Genomic DNA, 18,396 nt, shown 5'->3' with positions numbered 1-18,396 from the left:
TGCCAGATTATTACTATTAATAATTTTCTTATAATAATTAACATTTAGTTTGAATTTGTGTTTTTCTGCACTTGGGGGCATAGTGAACTAGTTCTGACCCGTCCACAATGCGAGTAGAGTGTCGTCGGCATACCGTTAGCATTTCAATAGTTCTGTTTTCTCGTCTGTTTGCATCTACCCACGTCTGTTCTGGCTGTAGCTCTGCCCTGTGACTATCCCCGTCTCGCTCCCGCGGGGGCACTGTCCAGCACCCTGTCTCCGACCGCCGCTAGCGCCACACATGTTGTTGACACCCATGTCGTCCCTGACCGCGTCCCACTCGTCCCGCTTGTGATGTCACTCTCTTGTCTCCAGTCAGCCAGTCATGTAGCCACCGTGTTTGACTTAGCAGTTTCCGCAGCACCTTAGTTCTTTTGTTTTGTATTACGTAGCTGTGAGCATGGCGCCACCCCAGCACCGGACTGTCACTTGTCATCGTGTCATCGTCACTTCGGTAGCGCATAGTTAGCCACGAGGTCTCTCTAGTTGCATGTCGTAGCCACGACGTAGACGTCCCTTCGTCCCCTCCGCAGACGTGTCCGAACTCTGAATACAGACAAGCTCTAAGGTCGAACAAAGAACATCCACACCACACTCTAGATCGGTATCGGTCGGTACGGGCGTCGGTCCGGGCGACACAGCGGCTAGCGGGGCAGGTCGGGGCGGCACACTGGAGCTGTGTGTGTTGCAGCTGCGCGTGGTGCGCGCCTTCAAGTCCACGCTGGAGGACCTGGAGGAGCGGCTGTCGGCGCACTCGGCGGCGGGGCTGCGCTCGCGCCTGCGCGCCGCGCCCGACATCGCCTACATCGACGCGGACGACGTGCCCGCCGCCGCCCGCACCGAGACCACCATATTCTGAGCGGCACGCACACCGACCCGACCGACCGACCACGAGACGCACTCACGACTATTTATTTTTATTGTATGCAACTTTTCGTTTGTTCCGGCGGCGGCCGCCCGCTCGTACTTAACGCCGCTATCTCCGCGTAATCCCGCGCCGCGCCACTCCGGATCTGTCTCGATCGTGTTCGCGCCCTTTAACGATTTACCGACTCTTCATTTTAGTACGTTAAGAAGTTTTATTAAGTGTTGAAATTTTTAGTGCTAGGTAGTTGGATAGAGCAATAACTACTAGAGGGTGTTAGCGGCCCGAGGTAGGCTCCCACAGACCGCACTGGGTCTGTTGCCTGTACAATTTCAATTCATATTTATAACCTGTTGAAGTTTTCGTAATGTTAACGTTCAAATAGCACGTGTTTGCTTATTTGAATAGTAGAACGATAAAGCATATCTTAGTGTCGGGACCCCTTTTTCATATACGTAGGTTATACGAGTCTTTCTACCGGTCATTATAAATGAACACTGCTATTTTAGAGATGAACATATTTGTACATAAGTTAGTGATTTTCAAAGCGTCTTTTTATGAATATCGGAGTGATATTTTGTATAGGTAGCTATATGAAACTAAATGATGAAACTCCAATTTAAATTGTAAAACTTTTTAATAATCCTTGATCTTCGAAAAATTTTACGAAAAAAAATTATTGAATTTAAATAAAGTTTAAAGTTTTCAACTTGTCACTTACTTAGCTTTTTGTGTAAATAGTTTGTTACGAGAAAATATTATTATAATTGTGAGATAATGAGGGTACTTGGCAGCTTGTGTGTTTTGTTTCATAGTAAATTTTGGGACCACTTTTAACCCCTTCTATCTGTGAGATCTTTAAATATATATATATCGGTTACGAGACAGTATTGTGTCTATAAAAATAAATAAAACATATGACTTACATAGTACCTTATGTATGCGCCTAAAGTTTAGTATGAATATAGACACTTCACGCATAAAAAAACCAAAACGAGCTCTATTATAAAGTGTATCTTAAAAAAACTTAACTTGGTATTTGCGAAATGTTACAAGAATACTATTTACATGAAACAAAAAAAAAAGTAATAAAACTGTAAGCAAATTCCATAGCATTTTCTTTCGAGTGATTTTGTTCTGGTGGAGGTGGCAATTTAGCCGATACGCTCTTTTCAGATGTTGACGGTAAGTTTAGGTCTGACACATAGGGAGCGTAACGTTGTGAGTATCGACAGACCATGTAGGTACACGTTGAACTTGTTAGAGCATGGATACCGTGGTGTCTGCACCCTGGCTGCCAGCGAAACCGGTCAGCCAACGCTTCATTGAATCATATCAATTGTACTGACTGCTGTTGGCATATTTCCTATCAGTATTTTCGATTGAGCGCGTTTTCAAGTAATTTTTAAGCATACTGTGTGTATTTCTTTTTTGAGATTATGATGGAAATGTTGTATTTTCTTACAACGATTGAAGTAACTTGTTTTTTTTTTTATGTAAGACCGAAACAAGTATAATAATATCACAAGGCCCAGTCATAATAAACAATTGTATATCATTCAATAAGTCAATACGTACACCAATAAAGGTGAGACCGGGAGCGGCCATCTTGTGACGTCACGTCGACAACATGGCCGCTCCACCTAGATTGTAAGTATTGAAGCATTATTATGAAGCAAATGTATATTTTTTGGTACAAAATATTGTTTCTTTAATTGTTTTTAATTTTTAATTATTTCTGCTTCGCATTTACAGTGTGATCATGCTTATATTACAGTGTTATGCATGTATACTGATGTCTGTGAGTATTGCACAATTTGTATTTTTTTTTCTTTAATATTATTGTTACGTAGATGTTTGTATAGAGTTTCTGATAATATACTTTCTTATGATCAATATTTTTTTTCATGTTATCAGAGGCTCGAAAAAGGTTTTATATCCGAATTTTCATTTTTTATTACTGTAACAGTCAGCATAGAATAAAAAATGGTTTTTATATACAACCACGATAACTTACAAAACTTTAACACTGTAGTTGATAAGCTGATAAAATAATATTATTTCACAAGAAAAAAATAATGAACGCATAAATTTTTATTATCTCCACTATTACACCAAAAGTAGTCTAAGTGTTAAATTTAAAAAATAAAATTAATACAAAACGGCTCTTACATTATCCACTTAATTATTTTTTTTCATTAACTCGGTTGTGTATGTACTTATGTATTAAGTTGATTTTCGTAATCTTATTATTATTTTTTTGAGTTTTACTGTAACGATACGTTTAATTGTTAAATAATACATACTTAACCGGCACTATAAACCACTATAGTAAATTAAAACTCATTATAATAAAAGTATTTATTTGACAAATGTTGATATTTTATTTTGTTCCTGAGACACGTTGATAGTGAACGCCGAAGCAAATATATCGCGAAGTAGCTCACATACCGGACGTTTTTTTATTTGTCTGAGTAGCAGTAGTTCCCACACGGTATTTTAACTATATTTTTCTATTTATTTTGTTTATATATTTAGTATTTTGCTACTGGATGCCCTCGTCCCCGACCCAGCTAGTGAATGCCCCCTATCCTAGTTAAAGTTAGGCACTTTACTAACGAAACTGCTTTCTAAAACAAATTTCCATAGTACTATCTCTAGCTACAACTCTTCACTGTCAGTAGTTGTGGTGTTCTAAAGCCAAATGTCAAGTCTCACACAAAAAGAGCTTTCAATACAATGGACTAGTTTGATTTTGGAACGCCATAGGCGAGTTTCTCACGTATTGTTAGTTGATTGGCGACAAAGCAGTTTGGTTATGCGCCGTACATAGCGTGCGGCACGTACGTCACGTACGACGCGTACGAGCGCGCGTAGCGTAGGAGCGGCGCCGAGCGCGCGCACGTACTGACACGACCGTCATGTTGTTTTACAGCAAAAGGCGGACATATTGGCCGGTCGCAGGATATTTGTCAATAATTATTTGGCAGAGCACCGAAGGATCAGCGTGCAATCTGGCGGCAGCTCCCTGCCCGCTCTCAGCCCCGTATCGCATCAGAGCGATGATTAAACCCCCCCCCCCCTCAAATTATTCATAAAACGACACTACAGTGAAACAAGTTACCGACTCACGGACTCAAACTACTGCCATTAAAACAATGTAACTGATATTCCAAATGAATATTCTAAACTAATATTATAATAATTACAGTTTTTCGCTAAAATTTCTAAAAGTAAAAAACATTTTTTAAAATCTCTTAAAAATGTAAAAATGCAGTAGATAGTTAAGGAATGTTTAATAAACTTAAGTAAACATTAGACGATTCGCAACAAATATATTAGATTTATATGATAACTATGGTGCACCAATATTTCAATGGAGTATATTAGGTTTGAGCAAAATATTTTATAGCCGGTATATATACAATATATAAAAATGTTTCTGATATACATATTTTAATTAATATCGTGTTAATTTTTCTGTAAATATATAAATCTTTAAACGCATCTTTTCTTGTAATAATATGTTGAAAAAAAAATAACTGTTGTGTGTTAAAAAATAAAAAAGTATATAATACGGATAAATACATGTGCCATTTTTATATAAAAAATAAATAACGAAATACACAATTTGTGCTACTCAAGTGCTTTTATAAACGTTTTTAATATTAAGATGATATTTAAATTTGCTTGTTATTTTTTTATTTTATTTTTTGGAAGAATGCGATCTAGATGTGATACTTTAGTTAGATGATATGTCTTATTTCTAGTGGCTCGTTGTGTTTTGTGTCCCAGTAGTCGAGAGCGACCGCCACGACAAAACACAAACGCTATGCTCATACCTAGACTCGACTTAGCAAGACAGTAGAACTGTATGCATATTTGTTATTGTTATATGGCACAATAATATAGTTTATACGTTTTGCATGATCGAAACTAATTTTTATATTCTTGATAATTGATTTATAATCTGTCTTTTGTTTTCCATTCTATGTGTACTGTGGTGACGGCTTGCCCACGCGCATGCGGCGCTCGGCGTGACGTCATCACCGTACCGCACTATCACACACACACTGTCCACTACTCTCTCGTCTTCCATACCCTCACCCCCCCCTCTTCTTTGTTTTTCTTCTCCAAGGTATCTCAAGCAAATTTAATTATCATTCAATATTTTTGTGGTAAAGTTTAATATGTTAAGTATATACTAAATATTTAATGAATTTGTGTATTGATTCTAAAGTTTAAATGCACCACAAGTAGACTAAAACATTGCCTGCTACATCTATGTTAAGACTAGGAGAGTATAGTATACAAAATAACTATTATACTTAAATTATGGATGATTAATCGGGTCTTGGTGTACACCAATCTTAGATGTAAAACAAATAATTAAATACGTTTTTTCATAAATTTAATAAATACGCTTTTAGTAGGTGCGTACACGCCGATAGATTTAAATCACGTAATTTATAATAAACAAAACCATAGCAGAGCATGAGTTATCGCTACCATATAAACTAATTCGGTATAACAAACTGGTACTGTTGTTAATACGTTATTTCTAACGCTTCTTGTCTCTTAAATTTTAGTAATAAAGTATCTATACTCCAAAGTAACTTTCATTTCACCTGCCACAATGTGGAGAGCTGCAATCTTAAGGTAATCTTGCAGTTATGGGAACTTGATGTGTCAATGTTGGTCCAATGTTTGTTGTTGGCGGCCTGTGGCCAACTTGGGCCTTTATATATGTCGTACGGTCTAGATCGATGTTAGAACTGCTTAGTGCTTACACGCTGTTACTTATGTACAGAAGTTGTATGGCTACACCGTTTGGCATGGGTACTAGAACTATATTGTGTCTCTGCGTGTATGGAATGCACATACAAGAATCAAAAATAACTGCAAGAACTGCACACGAAAAGTCACGTTAAAAAAATGCACTGATAACTTGCAGTTATTTTTATATAACCACTTTTGTGTCCATGTAACATAAACGCATAGACTGAATAAATAGATTTGCTCTGCTTCGAACAAAACGCCACGCTAAACAAAATTGTAAATAGTAACACATTATAATGATACGTCCGAATCACTAACCGTAAAAATGTATAGGCATTGTATTTAGTATCACTGTTCCAAATGTATATAATGTTTGCTTTTGTAATATAGTTGTAACCGCTTGTTTAGACTATATAGTACTGTACCAACGTACTTAGGTAGATACATCTGGTATGTGAGCGACTACGTCGATCCAAAGTTAATCTGTGTGCGCTTCTCTAGGTATAGATCGCATGATGACAACACACAGACTCCAGTGCCGATCGTACACAACAAACACACACACACACGAACAGACACACACACAAAACACGATTTATTTTAAACAAAAACCACGAAACCCGACGAACTTAGGATAAGTGTTCGATGTTCAATGTTCAAATATTGTATTATTTTACACCTGGTTTTGTTATTTAATTTGTTATATCTTGCGTTTTTTAAAAGATGGATGTAACGGAGCCCTGGATGGAATTATTTCATACAAAGTATAGTTTATAAGTGCACACCCCATGAATGTGCTTCTTAAGGTACCTAATAGGATGTACCCTGCGTCTTATACTTTTATTTCTGTTTACTGTGTATCTATATATACTTCTTGAAACCTGCTCATCGCTTCGCGAGGCACACTGCTTCGTATTGTCCCCTGATAAACTTCTATACTTTCTGATATTACACTCTATTGAAAGAAATATCACTGCTAAAGCGTCGAACGCTATTCTACCCAGGATGTTTGATCTAAATTCTTTAAATTCTCTCAAAGTTTTTCAATTTTATCTTGAGTTTTGTAAGTGCTGTGTAGAATGGCGTTTGGTGCCCGCACCGCAGTATATATTATATCTATATATTATGTATGTGGTTTCCGCGCGGCCGCGCCGGCGCCGGCAGCGGTGCGCGCGCCTCTCTGTGCGTACCTTTACTTCATGTTCTCGTTTTTATTTTCTTTTCCATGAAAACCCAATTGCACACGGAAGGTGATAGGTGGCGAGTTACAAGAACGATTGATACCCGTCCCCTACAGCAAGACGTCTACTGATCAAGCTGTAAGATTCTAATATATGAGAGGAGAGCCTGTTTCACTCACTTGTTCTCGTTTATTTGACTATTTTATGTTAACATTTTTTCGTTTTTTTTTTTGTTTTTTATATGTTCAAATGTTTAATACTGTACTCTGTCTATCTATACCTACAATATCCGTTCTGTATATGTTTTCCTCGCTTGTGTTGTAGTTGTGTGCACCTCGACACTTGTCACTCCTGGCTTGAGTCACTGCCTGTCTATATCCTGTAGTCGCTTGCCCGCACCGCTTGGTACCAGTTGTCACTAATGCCACTGTACACTATTCGTGCCTCTCACGTACAGTTGAAGCGCGACCGTCGTCATTGCATGCTCCCTGACGCATGCGCTGTGTTATTCATAATTATTCACTTTGGGTTCTGGGTGTAATAATGGAGCACAATTTTTTCACTTACTATGGTTTGTGGTCCAATTAAATTAAATTATAAATTATGCAATCGACTTCAAAAATATGATATAAATACTTTTTGGAGATTTTTAGCAAATAAATTTAATTATAATTTAAATCTTTTTGAGAACTTGAAGTCGATTCACTCACTGTGGATGTAAACATGGTTTTGATTGTACTGTTTTAATGTTTATTGCTGTTTTACATGGTTTAAGAATTGACGTGTTAATGTTTTAACAGAATGACACTAATTTCGAACTATGGAATTCTATAAACTAGGTATTAGAAGGGGAATAATAAATTCAGGGGTGTAAATACGAAATTCATAACTAGTGGTCCCTAATTAGATAGATGAGCTTTTATATTATTTTGGCAACCATACTTCATAGCGTAGATATTTAGTTCTTATTATTTGCCTCACATTCTGCACCAGCCGGGTCAGTGTTGCCAACTCTCGAATTCCTCCGGCGAAAAGATTTGAGTGACTTGACTCGTTCTTTTAAAACTAGTTGGATTCGAGATGCTTGCAATGTGGCCATGGCAATAAGATTCGTTCTATTCGTGGGGTCCTATAGATCTAACATGATAAGCCAGGGATTCGTCATAATAGCTTTTAATTCATTTCAAAATCTAGAAGCATCCGACGTCATTTTTAATCTAAATAGCTTTTAGTAATAAAATGAATTTTATCTATCTTTCTCCTAGGCTAGTTCAGCGCGTAGTTTACGTATCGTATGTATTGTTGGAGGTCAGGTCGACTTGCAGGTTTTTGTCAGCTTGCTTACAATAATTTCGGATATAGGACGTTGGGTAAAGCGATGTGTTGCTTCGTATCATGTGCAATGTAATGTGTAAGTAGGGCAACAGCATTAACATAGAGCTTTCGCGCGTAGCTCACATAGTGTACAAATACAGTCACAGATGGTGTGAGGTGTTGCATGACACGGACGGCACGGAACCCGCGACAAGTCTGTATTCAGAGGCGGCGGCGGAGCTGTTGTGCCAGTGTGTCCCTGTGTCGCTGGCCGCTGGCCGCTCACTGCATGGCATGGCTCGCAGACACGATTATTCTGTGACTGGAATTTTGATATACCTAACGCTTTCTTGCCTATTTTTTATGGTTCGGTGTGCTTCTATATATGTTGAGTGTACATTCATGGTGTGGTCGTCCCCGCTGTTTGTCCGGCGTCCCCCGACTGCCGGACAAAGTGCTGGGACTTGTCACCGGGGCCTGTGGCATCCGCGGCGCTCTGAAACGTATTCTACTTGCACAACGATATGTTGCACTTCCACCGACAACATTGATGTCTGGCCTCTCTAGCGCCAGACTGTATATTATGTAGTCTATTCTGAATAAGTTGAGCGTTGCTGGTGGAAGTGTTCGCACGTCCCGCTGCTAGCGCGGGCGTGCGTCAGGGCGTCGGGGAGCTCTCGGGGCTCGGGTGGTGACTGGTGTGCCTGGCGCAGATCCGCGTGGTGAACGCGTTCCGGCAGGGGCTGGACTCGCGCGGCTCGCTGGCCGACGCGGCGCTGGCCGAGGCGCTGCGCAAGCAGACGGCGCTCTCGAAGCGGTTCTCGCACTCGTCCAGCATCGACTACGCCGACGCGGGCCGCGACACGCTGGCGCCGCACGACATCGACGTGGAGCGGCTGTCCAGCCACAGCCACACCGAGACCGCCGTCTAATGCCGAGTGGACACTGCGCACGCGCCCGAGCCGCAGCTCATCGATGCAATAATTTAGCGATTAATATCAGTATTATGGAGGCCGCCGCCCCGACCGCGACCGTGCCCGCGCACGATACTCGAACCGTTACGCTGCCATCGCTCTAATTATATTACTATACATACATGTAATAATAATGCTAAACGATTGTGTATAAAATCATATTTTTAAAGTAACGAGGATGATCAAGTTTGGTATTTGATTTGAACACGTATGGTTGAGGGCGCCGGTCGAGCCGGGCGCCCGCACTAGTCTTGCAGCCACCAGTGTACTTGAGCATAAGTTATATTGTTAACTAGTGTGTTTAATTATTCGATTGTTTTGAAAATATTTTATTATTATACGCGCGCGTCGCGATGCGCGCGTCTGTTGAACAAATAAAAAAAATATTGTCTAATTATTAATTTTAGATTTAAGCGCAAGGATGAGCGAATGGACGTGTGTTTTTTGAAAAAAAAAATAAAGTTTTCGCATACCATCGTGTCATCTCTTACACGGAATGAAATGTTTTATATTGCTTTTGTCAAAGACATGTTGTGGGGGTGCGGGGGCCGGCGGCGGACGCGCGGCGCCTCATCTTTTGTATAAAGTTATTTCATTTGTAGCGCAGATCATCGTTTGTACGTACGCCGAGTGATATTAGCGCCGCGGCCCGCAGCCCGCCCCGCGACACTATACATATATATATATACTTAACTAAATTATTGAAGTATTAGTTAAGGTGTTTGTTATAAATTTCAATAACTTTTTTGTTTTACGACCTTTTTCCCCTAAATCTAAGTATACATTTAAGTCATATCTCGAAGCGTAGACGCATGAACTGAAAAGTTTGTACACAAGAACCGCGAGCAACATTCTTGTGTAAAAACCGACGTAGTCCACTTTGAACATGTTCAAAATGTTTCAAATAGAAATAAACATTAAAATTGTATAGCTGAAGGTATTTATTTGTAATGCTAGTCTCTTATGAAACAAATACTAATTATTCAATTATTATAATGTACTTATTGATTATTGATAAATACTTCAAGTTTATTAAACAACATATAGTCTACGGTGTAACGAATTGATTTCGGAATTTTTTGTCTATGAGCAATAGCGAGGCGCTCCACATAGGCGACGTAGGATCGCAGCAGTGGCATTTTCAACTTATAAGTAAGACAATGTGTAATCAAGTTAGAGACGAGTCGACCGGCCCGAGCGCCCGATCGCTCGCCCGCCACGCGTTTTAGTATAATATGAGTATAAATAATGAAAAACAAAACGATCTAGGGAATCGGCAATGTTCAATTTTGTATAGAACGTTTCATAGTAGCGGTAATTGAGAGTTGTTACGTTTTATTTGTGAGGTTCGTTGGTAGGCGCACGACGCAGCGCACGACGCGGCGCATGACGCTTCGCATGACGCGGCGCATGACGCGGTGCATGACGCGGCGCATGACGCGGCGCTCGACGCAGCGCGCCACGCGTAGCGCGAGTCGCGACAACTATTCAAACTATTAAACAATCTTGTAAGTAATTAAGTATTAGCTTCGAATCAATAAAGCCTTTTTAAAAAAAATTTGTTAAAAAATGAAACTTGAAACTTCACAATGTTTAAATAAATAATATTAGTTATGATTTCAGTGAATAGAGGTCATGGTATCGTTTTGTGTATATTACTATTGTTTCGTTGATATTCGTTACCAGAGTTCCCCAATGAAAGACATAAATAATTAGGAGTCTATAGGTAGAGGAGCCCGGCCCTCATATAACATTAAATTTGTTTGACTATTGACACGACAGTCTGCCACTAACCATTTTAGGTGATAAGTCCCATTGTTGTATTTTTCGTCTCACAATAAATGAAAATCTATTTTATTGTTTTTAATATTGTGTTTTATTTTATTGCCCCACAGATAACCTATCTTCAAAAAGTACCAAATATTCTATACTTCTATGTTTAAAACACTATATTCTTTGTTTCGAAACATAACTTTTATAGATTTCAAATAACAATATTTTCCTAAAAATATCTTGTGTTGAGTTCAAGAGTGTTACGGTTGACCGGGTTCGATCCCTGAACAAAAACTTCTGTGAATTTTATTATAATTTGAAAACTGCATACAATTGAATAAAAAGAATTTTGTAAATTAAGTTATTACTTAAGACAGTAACATGTTAGTGTAAATGAGGAGGTAAATAGTTACCTTAGGTAAGTTACCTATAAGTTAAATAGTACGATGTTGTAGTCTGTGAGTAGTTAGATACGTCATGCCACTATATAATAGAATGACGTAGTTGACGTAATCAGCCTTGTATTGGAGAAACGAAGGTAGAGCAATACTCACTCTACACTTTACGAACATGTAATTAGAAATCAAAACATAAGATAGTCCAGTCTCGGAGTTAACCCCTAGCTTAGAGGTTAATATATTTTAGTATTGGTATTTAAGGGTTCAAAAAAACAAACGTTTCTTATTTAGAAAAATACATATAGAATAAGAGCAGGGTTTACCAGTAGATATTATTCTGACAGTACTGAAAGGGATTGTTTTCCATGTTAGATAAACGGCATTTATTTTAATGAGACAACTGCAACGGTTTATAGAACTGCGATAACTTGTTTCAATATTGCCGGTAAACTCCCGAATCCCGAACATAGTTTACTGTTCAATGCATAATGAAAACCAAAGTTATGTACATAAATAGATTTATTATCCTTATTTACAATAAGACTAATACATATTACACTAGCAAATAATACGATTGCATACAGTTGTTATAATTAATAATACATTTTTGATACTTTAAAAAAAACATACAGATACAAGTTTTAAGTTCCTAGTCGTATTCCTACTATCGCGCTACTAAGTTTGTAGCCGGCGGGACCGCGGGCAACAATTAGTCTTACATAGTCATAATAAGCCCTTGGAAGAAGGTATCCGTAAATAAATAAAATAGGTAGGTACTGTCAGAAATATGGCACTGTTTCCTAAACTGCTGTTTAGTACTTTTGAACTTAAGCAGAGATTGGGTAGCGTCCAGGCTTAGGATTCCAGATAAATCCAGGCTTGGGAATAAAAGGGCGCTTGGTAGTGGGGAAGCGGAAGCCTCTTCCAGGCAACTTTAAGGAGGGGAGAGACCTCGGGATTCTGCCTTTGAAGCTAGGATGGGTCAGTGGGGGGTTGCGGTGTGAAAAAGGCGGACGGCTTCTGATGCAATCGCGAGATCGGCATGGTATCACAATACTCCTCTCAACCCTCTCACCATGATGCTCAACTTCAGAGACTTCTTCAAAGCCAGGGTAAGTTTCTTCTCCGTGAACTGAAGGTTGGACTTCGAGTTCCCGACGAGCTCGCATGATGACCGGCCTCCTCGGCGGCGGCGGGGGCCGGTACGTCGGCAGAATGATCCGCTGGCATGTCGCCTCAGCGATCAGGAACGCCGACAGTACACACAACACCAGAATGTATTTACTCATCTTGATCCTCCGTCTTGTAAGTAATGATGGTCTAGTTACTGAAGCTACAGTATTTATACGGCGTCTTGAGGAAACCGAGGTAGAAATTGGGAATAACCTGAGACTTGTTTTTTTTTGTGGTTTGGACTTTCCGTTTGTGTGCTCTACGGGGTAGGGATATCACGTCATAAAATCCTCCAGACCGATTTTCACCACGACGGCTATCATCCAGAGACTTCTGGTGGGTTCGACCCTCACACAAATGTTTTATGAAGCTGTTTTAAGATTAGCTTACAAATTACTCACATTATTCCGAAGTATTTATGAACAACTAGCTTTTGCCCGCGACTTCGTTCGCGTGGAACAGTGACTTCCGGCAGATTTTTGGTTTTACTCACATAGTTCCCGATCTCGCGGGATTTTTGAGAAGTTCCCGCTCCCGCAGGATTTTTAGGATAAAAACTATCCTATGTCCAACCAAATGCGTGTAACGAAACCATAGCGCGATCTATTTCGATCCCAACGCCATCTATCGACCATAGTGACAACTCGGATTATTTATCTATACTCCGTTCGGGCATTTTCTTTGTACTAAAAGTAGTATTATATTTTTTATATGTTTTTTTTTTTTTTTTCATACCTTTTTACTATTTATTCACTTTTTTCCGATGAATTAAAACAACATGAACCGAACTCGTGTAACGATCGACACCATTGCGCGTAGTACTAATAGAATTATCTATACTCCGTTAGAGCATTTTCTTTGTAGTAAAACTTTTATTATATTAATATTATTTTTTTTACACCTTTTTACTGTTTATTTACATTTTTCTGATGGATTTTCCGATGAATTAAAACAATAACATGAACCGAACACGTGTAATGACACCATTGCGCGATTAACGCCATCTATCTACGGAGCATAGGAACAGCTCGACATTTGACCAATAGATGGCACTATTATATAGTATGTCCGTAATAAATTTTATTTTTTATTTTTATTTTTTGTAATAAAAACTATCCTATGTCCTTTCTCAAGTTTCAAACTATGTCTGTACCAAATTTCACACAAATCGGTTCAGTAGTTTAGGCGTGAAGAAAAGACAGACAGACAGACAGAAAGACAGACAGACAGAGTTACTTTCGCATTTATAATATTAGTTTGGATGATACTTTGCGCTTGTAATTTATTAGATAAACTGCTCCAAATTGTTAATTATTTAATTTTTCGTAAATAATCATTGTTGCGATTTGCGGTTCCCAAAAATATAATGTTTATTTGTCCGTGCATTTGTGCGCTATGAACTCAGCAACCACTTATCCGATTCGAGTACGAAGTTGTGTAAATGTTTATTCTTTTATTTTGACTTAAACCTCAATTAATATTTGGTGTTTGTTTCACCCCAATAGGTTTATAAATAAAAAAGGGAATACCAATTTAGAGAATCCCGTAAAAATGGTTGAGAAGAACCTATCCAAAGAATTGTACTGTCAAAAGTATTTTTTCCAAGTTGCTGGCATAGCTTGTTATTAAATTAAGAAGAACGCAATAAACATTCTGCGCAATGAACTATTGTTTAAGTATATTATAATTATTTACGTTTCCCACCATTACCATACTCTTTTCCTCATTTAACCACATCAGTGTGTGGTGAAAGAAATAGGTAGGTAGCGTGACTGTTATATTGATTGGCAACTGAGTCAGGATGAAATCCAGGCGAAGTGTGTTTGGATCACTATCTATAAAATAGAGTTTTTTTCAGCATTTCTTAGTTCAATGGAATGTAAGAAACAATGCTCACAGCGAGTAGCCGAGTGGTTGGGGTCAACACACGAAACCCACTGAGCGCGACGTGTCGTGAGCTCAATCCCTGCGGTTGTGTGATTCTTGAATGTTTGTTCTGAGTCTGGGAATCTTTGCATAAGTGACCTGAAAGTTTGTGTCGCTCGATAGCGTCAACAGCATTCTGGCGATGATCGCTGACAGGCTGCACTGTAGATATGTGAAGCACTGCTGTGCAATTACTCATGGGATGGCACAGCGGTGATTTGATTTGAGTGCTACAAATGTTAATGTTTTTGTCTGTAATTACTAACATAGTTTGTAATAATAATTGTTACTAATACAATTAAGTCAATGTTACTTGTAATTACATGTTAAATAAATAAATAAGGATTACTGCCTCAGTGCGACATTTTAGTGTCAGTAGCTTTTACAAAATATATGGAGACAAAATGAACACGTGAACACATCGTCATCGATAAAACTGTTTTATTTGAAACGAGTGACTGCCTTAGAATGTAACTGCGGTTTGAAGAAGTGCGAGTTGAAGCATGTTTTCCTTTTGCTTTGGTGTTGAATTGTCTTTAACCGGACCGCGTCGGTTATGTTTCTATTGAAGTTATATTACCTATATTATGATGGTTTTTGGGAGGAAGAGCATGTATCAGTTGTTGGGCTACCATAGAGAATTCTCTGTTTGGGGTAGAGAGCCGAGTTTGTGAAAAATGATAAAGATTTTATCAAACCGGTCCAGTGCCAGTACGCCTCCAGATACAGAGGGGACCGTACAAATAGGCTAAACAAAAACATTTTTTTTTTAAAGAAAATGCGCTGTATGGGCAGCCATAAATTGACCGTACCAACGTTGCTTAACTTCGATTTTGGTTTTTATTTCTTTTCGTTATAAAGGGGAAAAATGAGAATACTTTATTGAATTCAACTCTCTAGTGACTCTAGTTAAAATGGTTCATAAAATGCAGCCTCGTGACAGACCGACGGCGCGATACAGCAGACCGTTAGTAGTAAATAGCGATAGGTTTTTGCCTTTTGGGAACAGAAGACTAATTATAAGAACCATTGTTTTTATTAAATAACTGTTGGTTGAGCTTGGAGATACCTTTATCGGCTACTTAGTCGGTAAACTCCCTTTGCCTGATATGCTGATATAACTGATAATTATGCAATGAAAACCAAACATATAAACAATTAAAGATTTATTTTCCTCAAACATAGGACAAAAACAGAAAAGTGCAACTTAATCTTATACAATACTTAGCTGTCATAATTTAAACAAAAGTTTTTGCCTAATAAAAAACTGTTTTTCGTACTGTGCTTGAACATAATTACTGTAATACAAACGCACTCAAGTGAATAAAATTAAAAAGAATACTAGCTGTTGCACGCGACTTCGTCCCCGTGGGTAGAAGATATGAGGTATGATTTATATCTGCCCTGTTTTTTTCACATTTTCCATTGTATCTTCGCTCGTGCGTCGCAGCGTGATGGTTTATAGCCTAAAGCCTTCCTCGATGAATGGTCTATTCAACACAGAAATAATTTTTCAATTTGGACCGGTACTTCCATAGCGCGGTCAAACAAACAAACTCTTCAGCTTTATATATTAGTATAGATATGGCACTGTTTCCTGATTTAAGTCTTGATCCGTCTAACTTAAACGTAGATAGGGAACCGCCTAGGTTTAGGAACGAATGGAGGTGTGGTCGGTGGAATAGGGAAGTTTCTCCCCGGCAGCCGGAGGGACGGCAGAGACCTCGCATTCCGGCGGTTGTACCCCGGATGAGTCGGCCCGGTGTCCCGGCTTGAAGACGGCCGGCTGCTACCACCTCCGCGAGACCGGCTCGGCGTCCCAAGACTCCTCTCAACCCTCTCACCATGATGGTCAACTTCAGAGACTTCTTCAAAGCCAGGGTAAGTTTCTTCTCCATGAACTGGTTGTAGTTGTAGTTCCCGACGAGCTCGCATGATGACCGGTCTCCTCGGCGCCGGCGGGGGCCGGTACGTCGGCAGAATGATCCGCTGGCATGTCGCCTCAGCGATCAGGAACGCCGAGAGCACACACAACACCAGAATGTATTTACTCATCTTGTTCCTCCGTCTTGTAAGTATGGTCTAGTTACTGAAGCTGCAGTATTTATACGGCGTCTTGAGGAAACCGAGGTAATTCACCGGATGAGAAAGGCAATGGGAATAACCTGAGACTTGTTTGTTTACTTTGTGCAGTGAACTTGCCATTTGTGGGTCGGAGATAAGGCGGGCCTGAGAGTTATATGTGCCGATAAAAGATGTTGTTCAATATGATTACGAGGGGTGAAAGGCTATTTGATTTAAGCGACATTTTTGCAACTTTCCAGGAGAGCTATTTAAAGTTTGTAATTTTGAAAAAAATATCATAACTCAAAAACTTCTTCAGTGATTTGAACGGGGTAATGTTTTTGAAGTTTATGTAAAAATGTCTAGTTGTTGATTCTAATACCAAGAAAAACAAACCGTTAATTATAAAGATAAATGTCGCTTAATACAAACTGTCCTAAGCCTAAGACTGGAAAAAAGATTTAAGTGACTTTATAACTGCAATTGGCTGCAGGTGAAAAAGATTAAGCGACGACACGTGATATTTTCAGAGTAAGCCAAAAAGTATAAAGTGACGACGCCCAAAATTAATAGTAGCAAGCTATTTTTCTTAACTAAAAATTTAGACTAAAATAACTATCCAACTCCAATCCAATCTAAGACTATCAAAGGCGATTTCTATATCGCAATCACCGACATTCTCAGATTCTTTCAGATACAGGTATCGTATTTCGTTAACAGAAAAATGATTTATGTGACATCTCACCGTTTAATTGTGGAAGACAAAATGATTTAAATGACTGAGTAAGGAAAAATAGATACAGGATAAACGCTTTAACTCTTATTGAGTTATTTATCTTGGAAAGGGTAACTGGTTTATGTCTCGGTTTTATACTGATTAAAAAAAAGGCAAAATTCATGTCGATTAAGAATCAAGAATCAAGAATATTTATTTGTTAAACATAGGTACATTAAATGCTGGTGTTAGTGTTAAACACTGCTACTTTGGAAATGACCCAAAAACAGGATTGTTTCAAGCGCCAAAAAAGTGCTCTGATTTTAATCATTCCGGCATCATTCAACGGAGAAAAATTCGCTGATTCCGAATATATACATAACTCAATATCGCCCTAGATGTCGCTTAAACCGAGTAGCCTTTCACCCCTCGATTAGGGGATTTATTTTAGCAAAAGCTGTCTTCAAACCTAGGTTTTGTTTTGTTATAGTTAAACGAGTTAACACTTAAATGGATTATAAAGAGTAACAAAGATATTAGAGAATCAAGTTTTATTTTTATCGAGGGATGGAACCCGCAATTAATCGCTGTCGTCATCATCTCGCCTCATCACTGATATCATAATTAACGAACATCGGAAGTTTTACACCAGAACGACTATCCCAAAATTGGTAACACTTTAAATGAATAATTTTTACGAAACCCCTGATGTTTTAAAGTGTCCGAACAATATCAATGAATACTTTTACTGTATGATTTTGTTGATTACCAGAACTTCAGGATTTTATAATGTTGTTATTTTCTTTGTTTTTCCGACGTGTTTTTTTTTTCCAAAGTGTCATTCTTATGGAGAAGAATCAGCAAGAAACTCTATAAGCTAGTCTTTTCAAAATAAAATATTATGGTATCATTATACATCTCTTTTCTGCATGGACACAAGTCCAACATGCATAGGCCTCGTTGAGAACTTTAATCGAAAATGTGATGGGGTATCTACCAGGGACCATCCACCCCTGCTCTGTAAAAGAACATGGCATGGCCGGCCCAAGGTAGCTACAAAACTATTGTAGTTTGTGGTGATAAAACTAATTTGGGCTATTGGCACGTTATGTTTATCGAAGAGAAAACGTTACAACGAAGTAAGTTTTGCTGTTGTATGTTAAAAGAAATCTGTCGAATCATCCTACTACTATTA

At 38.7% G+C, this 18,396-nt stretch overlaps 3 protein-coding genes across 11 annotated transcripts in view; 1 reads left to right on the top strand and 2 right to left on the bottom strand.

Moving 5' to 3' along the window:
• Positions 1 to 11,019, top strand: part of LOC113498289 (plasma membrane calcium-transporting ATPase 3) — a 156,415-nt gene extending 145,396 nt beyond the window's left edge. For 7 of the 9 annotated variants that reach the window (XM_026878248.1, XM_026878247.1, XM_026878250.1 and 4 more), the window contains 2 exons: positions 6,934 to 7,002; positions 8,892 to 11,019. In XM_026878248.1, coding sequence (XP_026734049.1) covers positions 6,934 to 7,002; positions 8,892 to 9,110 — 288 coding nt within the window. In that variant the 3' untranslated portion in view covers positions 9,111 to 11,019. Of the gene's footprint in view, positions 1 to 730; positions 3,278 to 6,933; positions 7,003 to 8,891 lie in introns of those variants that run through there. The other 2 variants (XM_026878254.1, XM_026878253.1) reach the window with 2 other exon arrangements.
• On the bottom strand, positions 10,915 to 12,993 carry LOC113498290 (lebocin-4-like). The gene has a single exon (XM_026878255.1). The coding sequence runs from the start codon at positions 12,610 to 12,612 to the stop codon at positions 12,151 to 12,153; it is 462 nt and encodes a 153-aa protein (XP_026734056.1). The 5' UTR covers positions 12,613 to 12,993; the 3' UTR covers positions 10,915 to 12,150.
• A 2,580-nt stretch (positions 12,994 to 15,573) lies between these two features.
• Positions 15,574 to 16,569, bottom strand: LOC113497887 (lebocin-1/2-like). The gene has a single exon (XM_026877656.1). The coding sequence runs from the start codon at positions 16,475 to 16,477 to the stop codon at positions 16,046 to 16,048; it is 432 nt and encodes a 143-aa protein (XP_026733457.1). The 5' UTR covers positions 16,478 to 16,569; the 3' UTR covers positions 15,574 to 16,045.
• Positions 16,570 to 18,396: the final 1,827 nt, after the last annotated feature.

Source organism: Trichoplusia ni, chromosome 10 (genome assembly GCF_003590095.1).
Source record: "Trichoplusia ni isolate ovarian cell line Hi5 chromosome 10, tn1, whole genome shotgun sequence".
In the NCBI taxonomy this organism is placed as follows: Eukaryota; Metazoa; Arthropoda; class Insecta; order Lepidoptera; family Noctuidae; genus Trichoplusia; species Trichoplusia ni.
The sequence above is the reverse complement of the archived record's forward strand: the minus strand, read 5'-3'. Positions and strand labels throughout refer to the sequence as shown.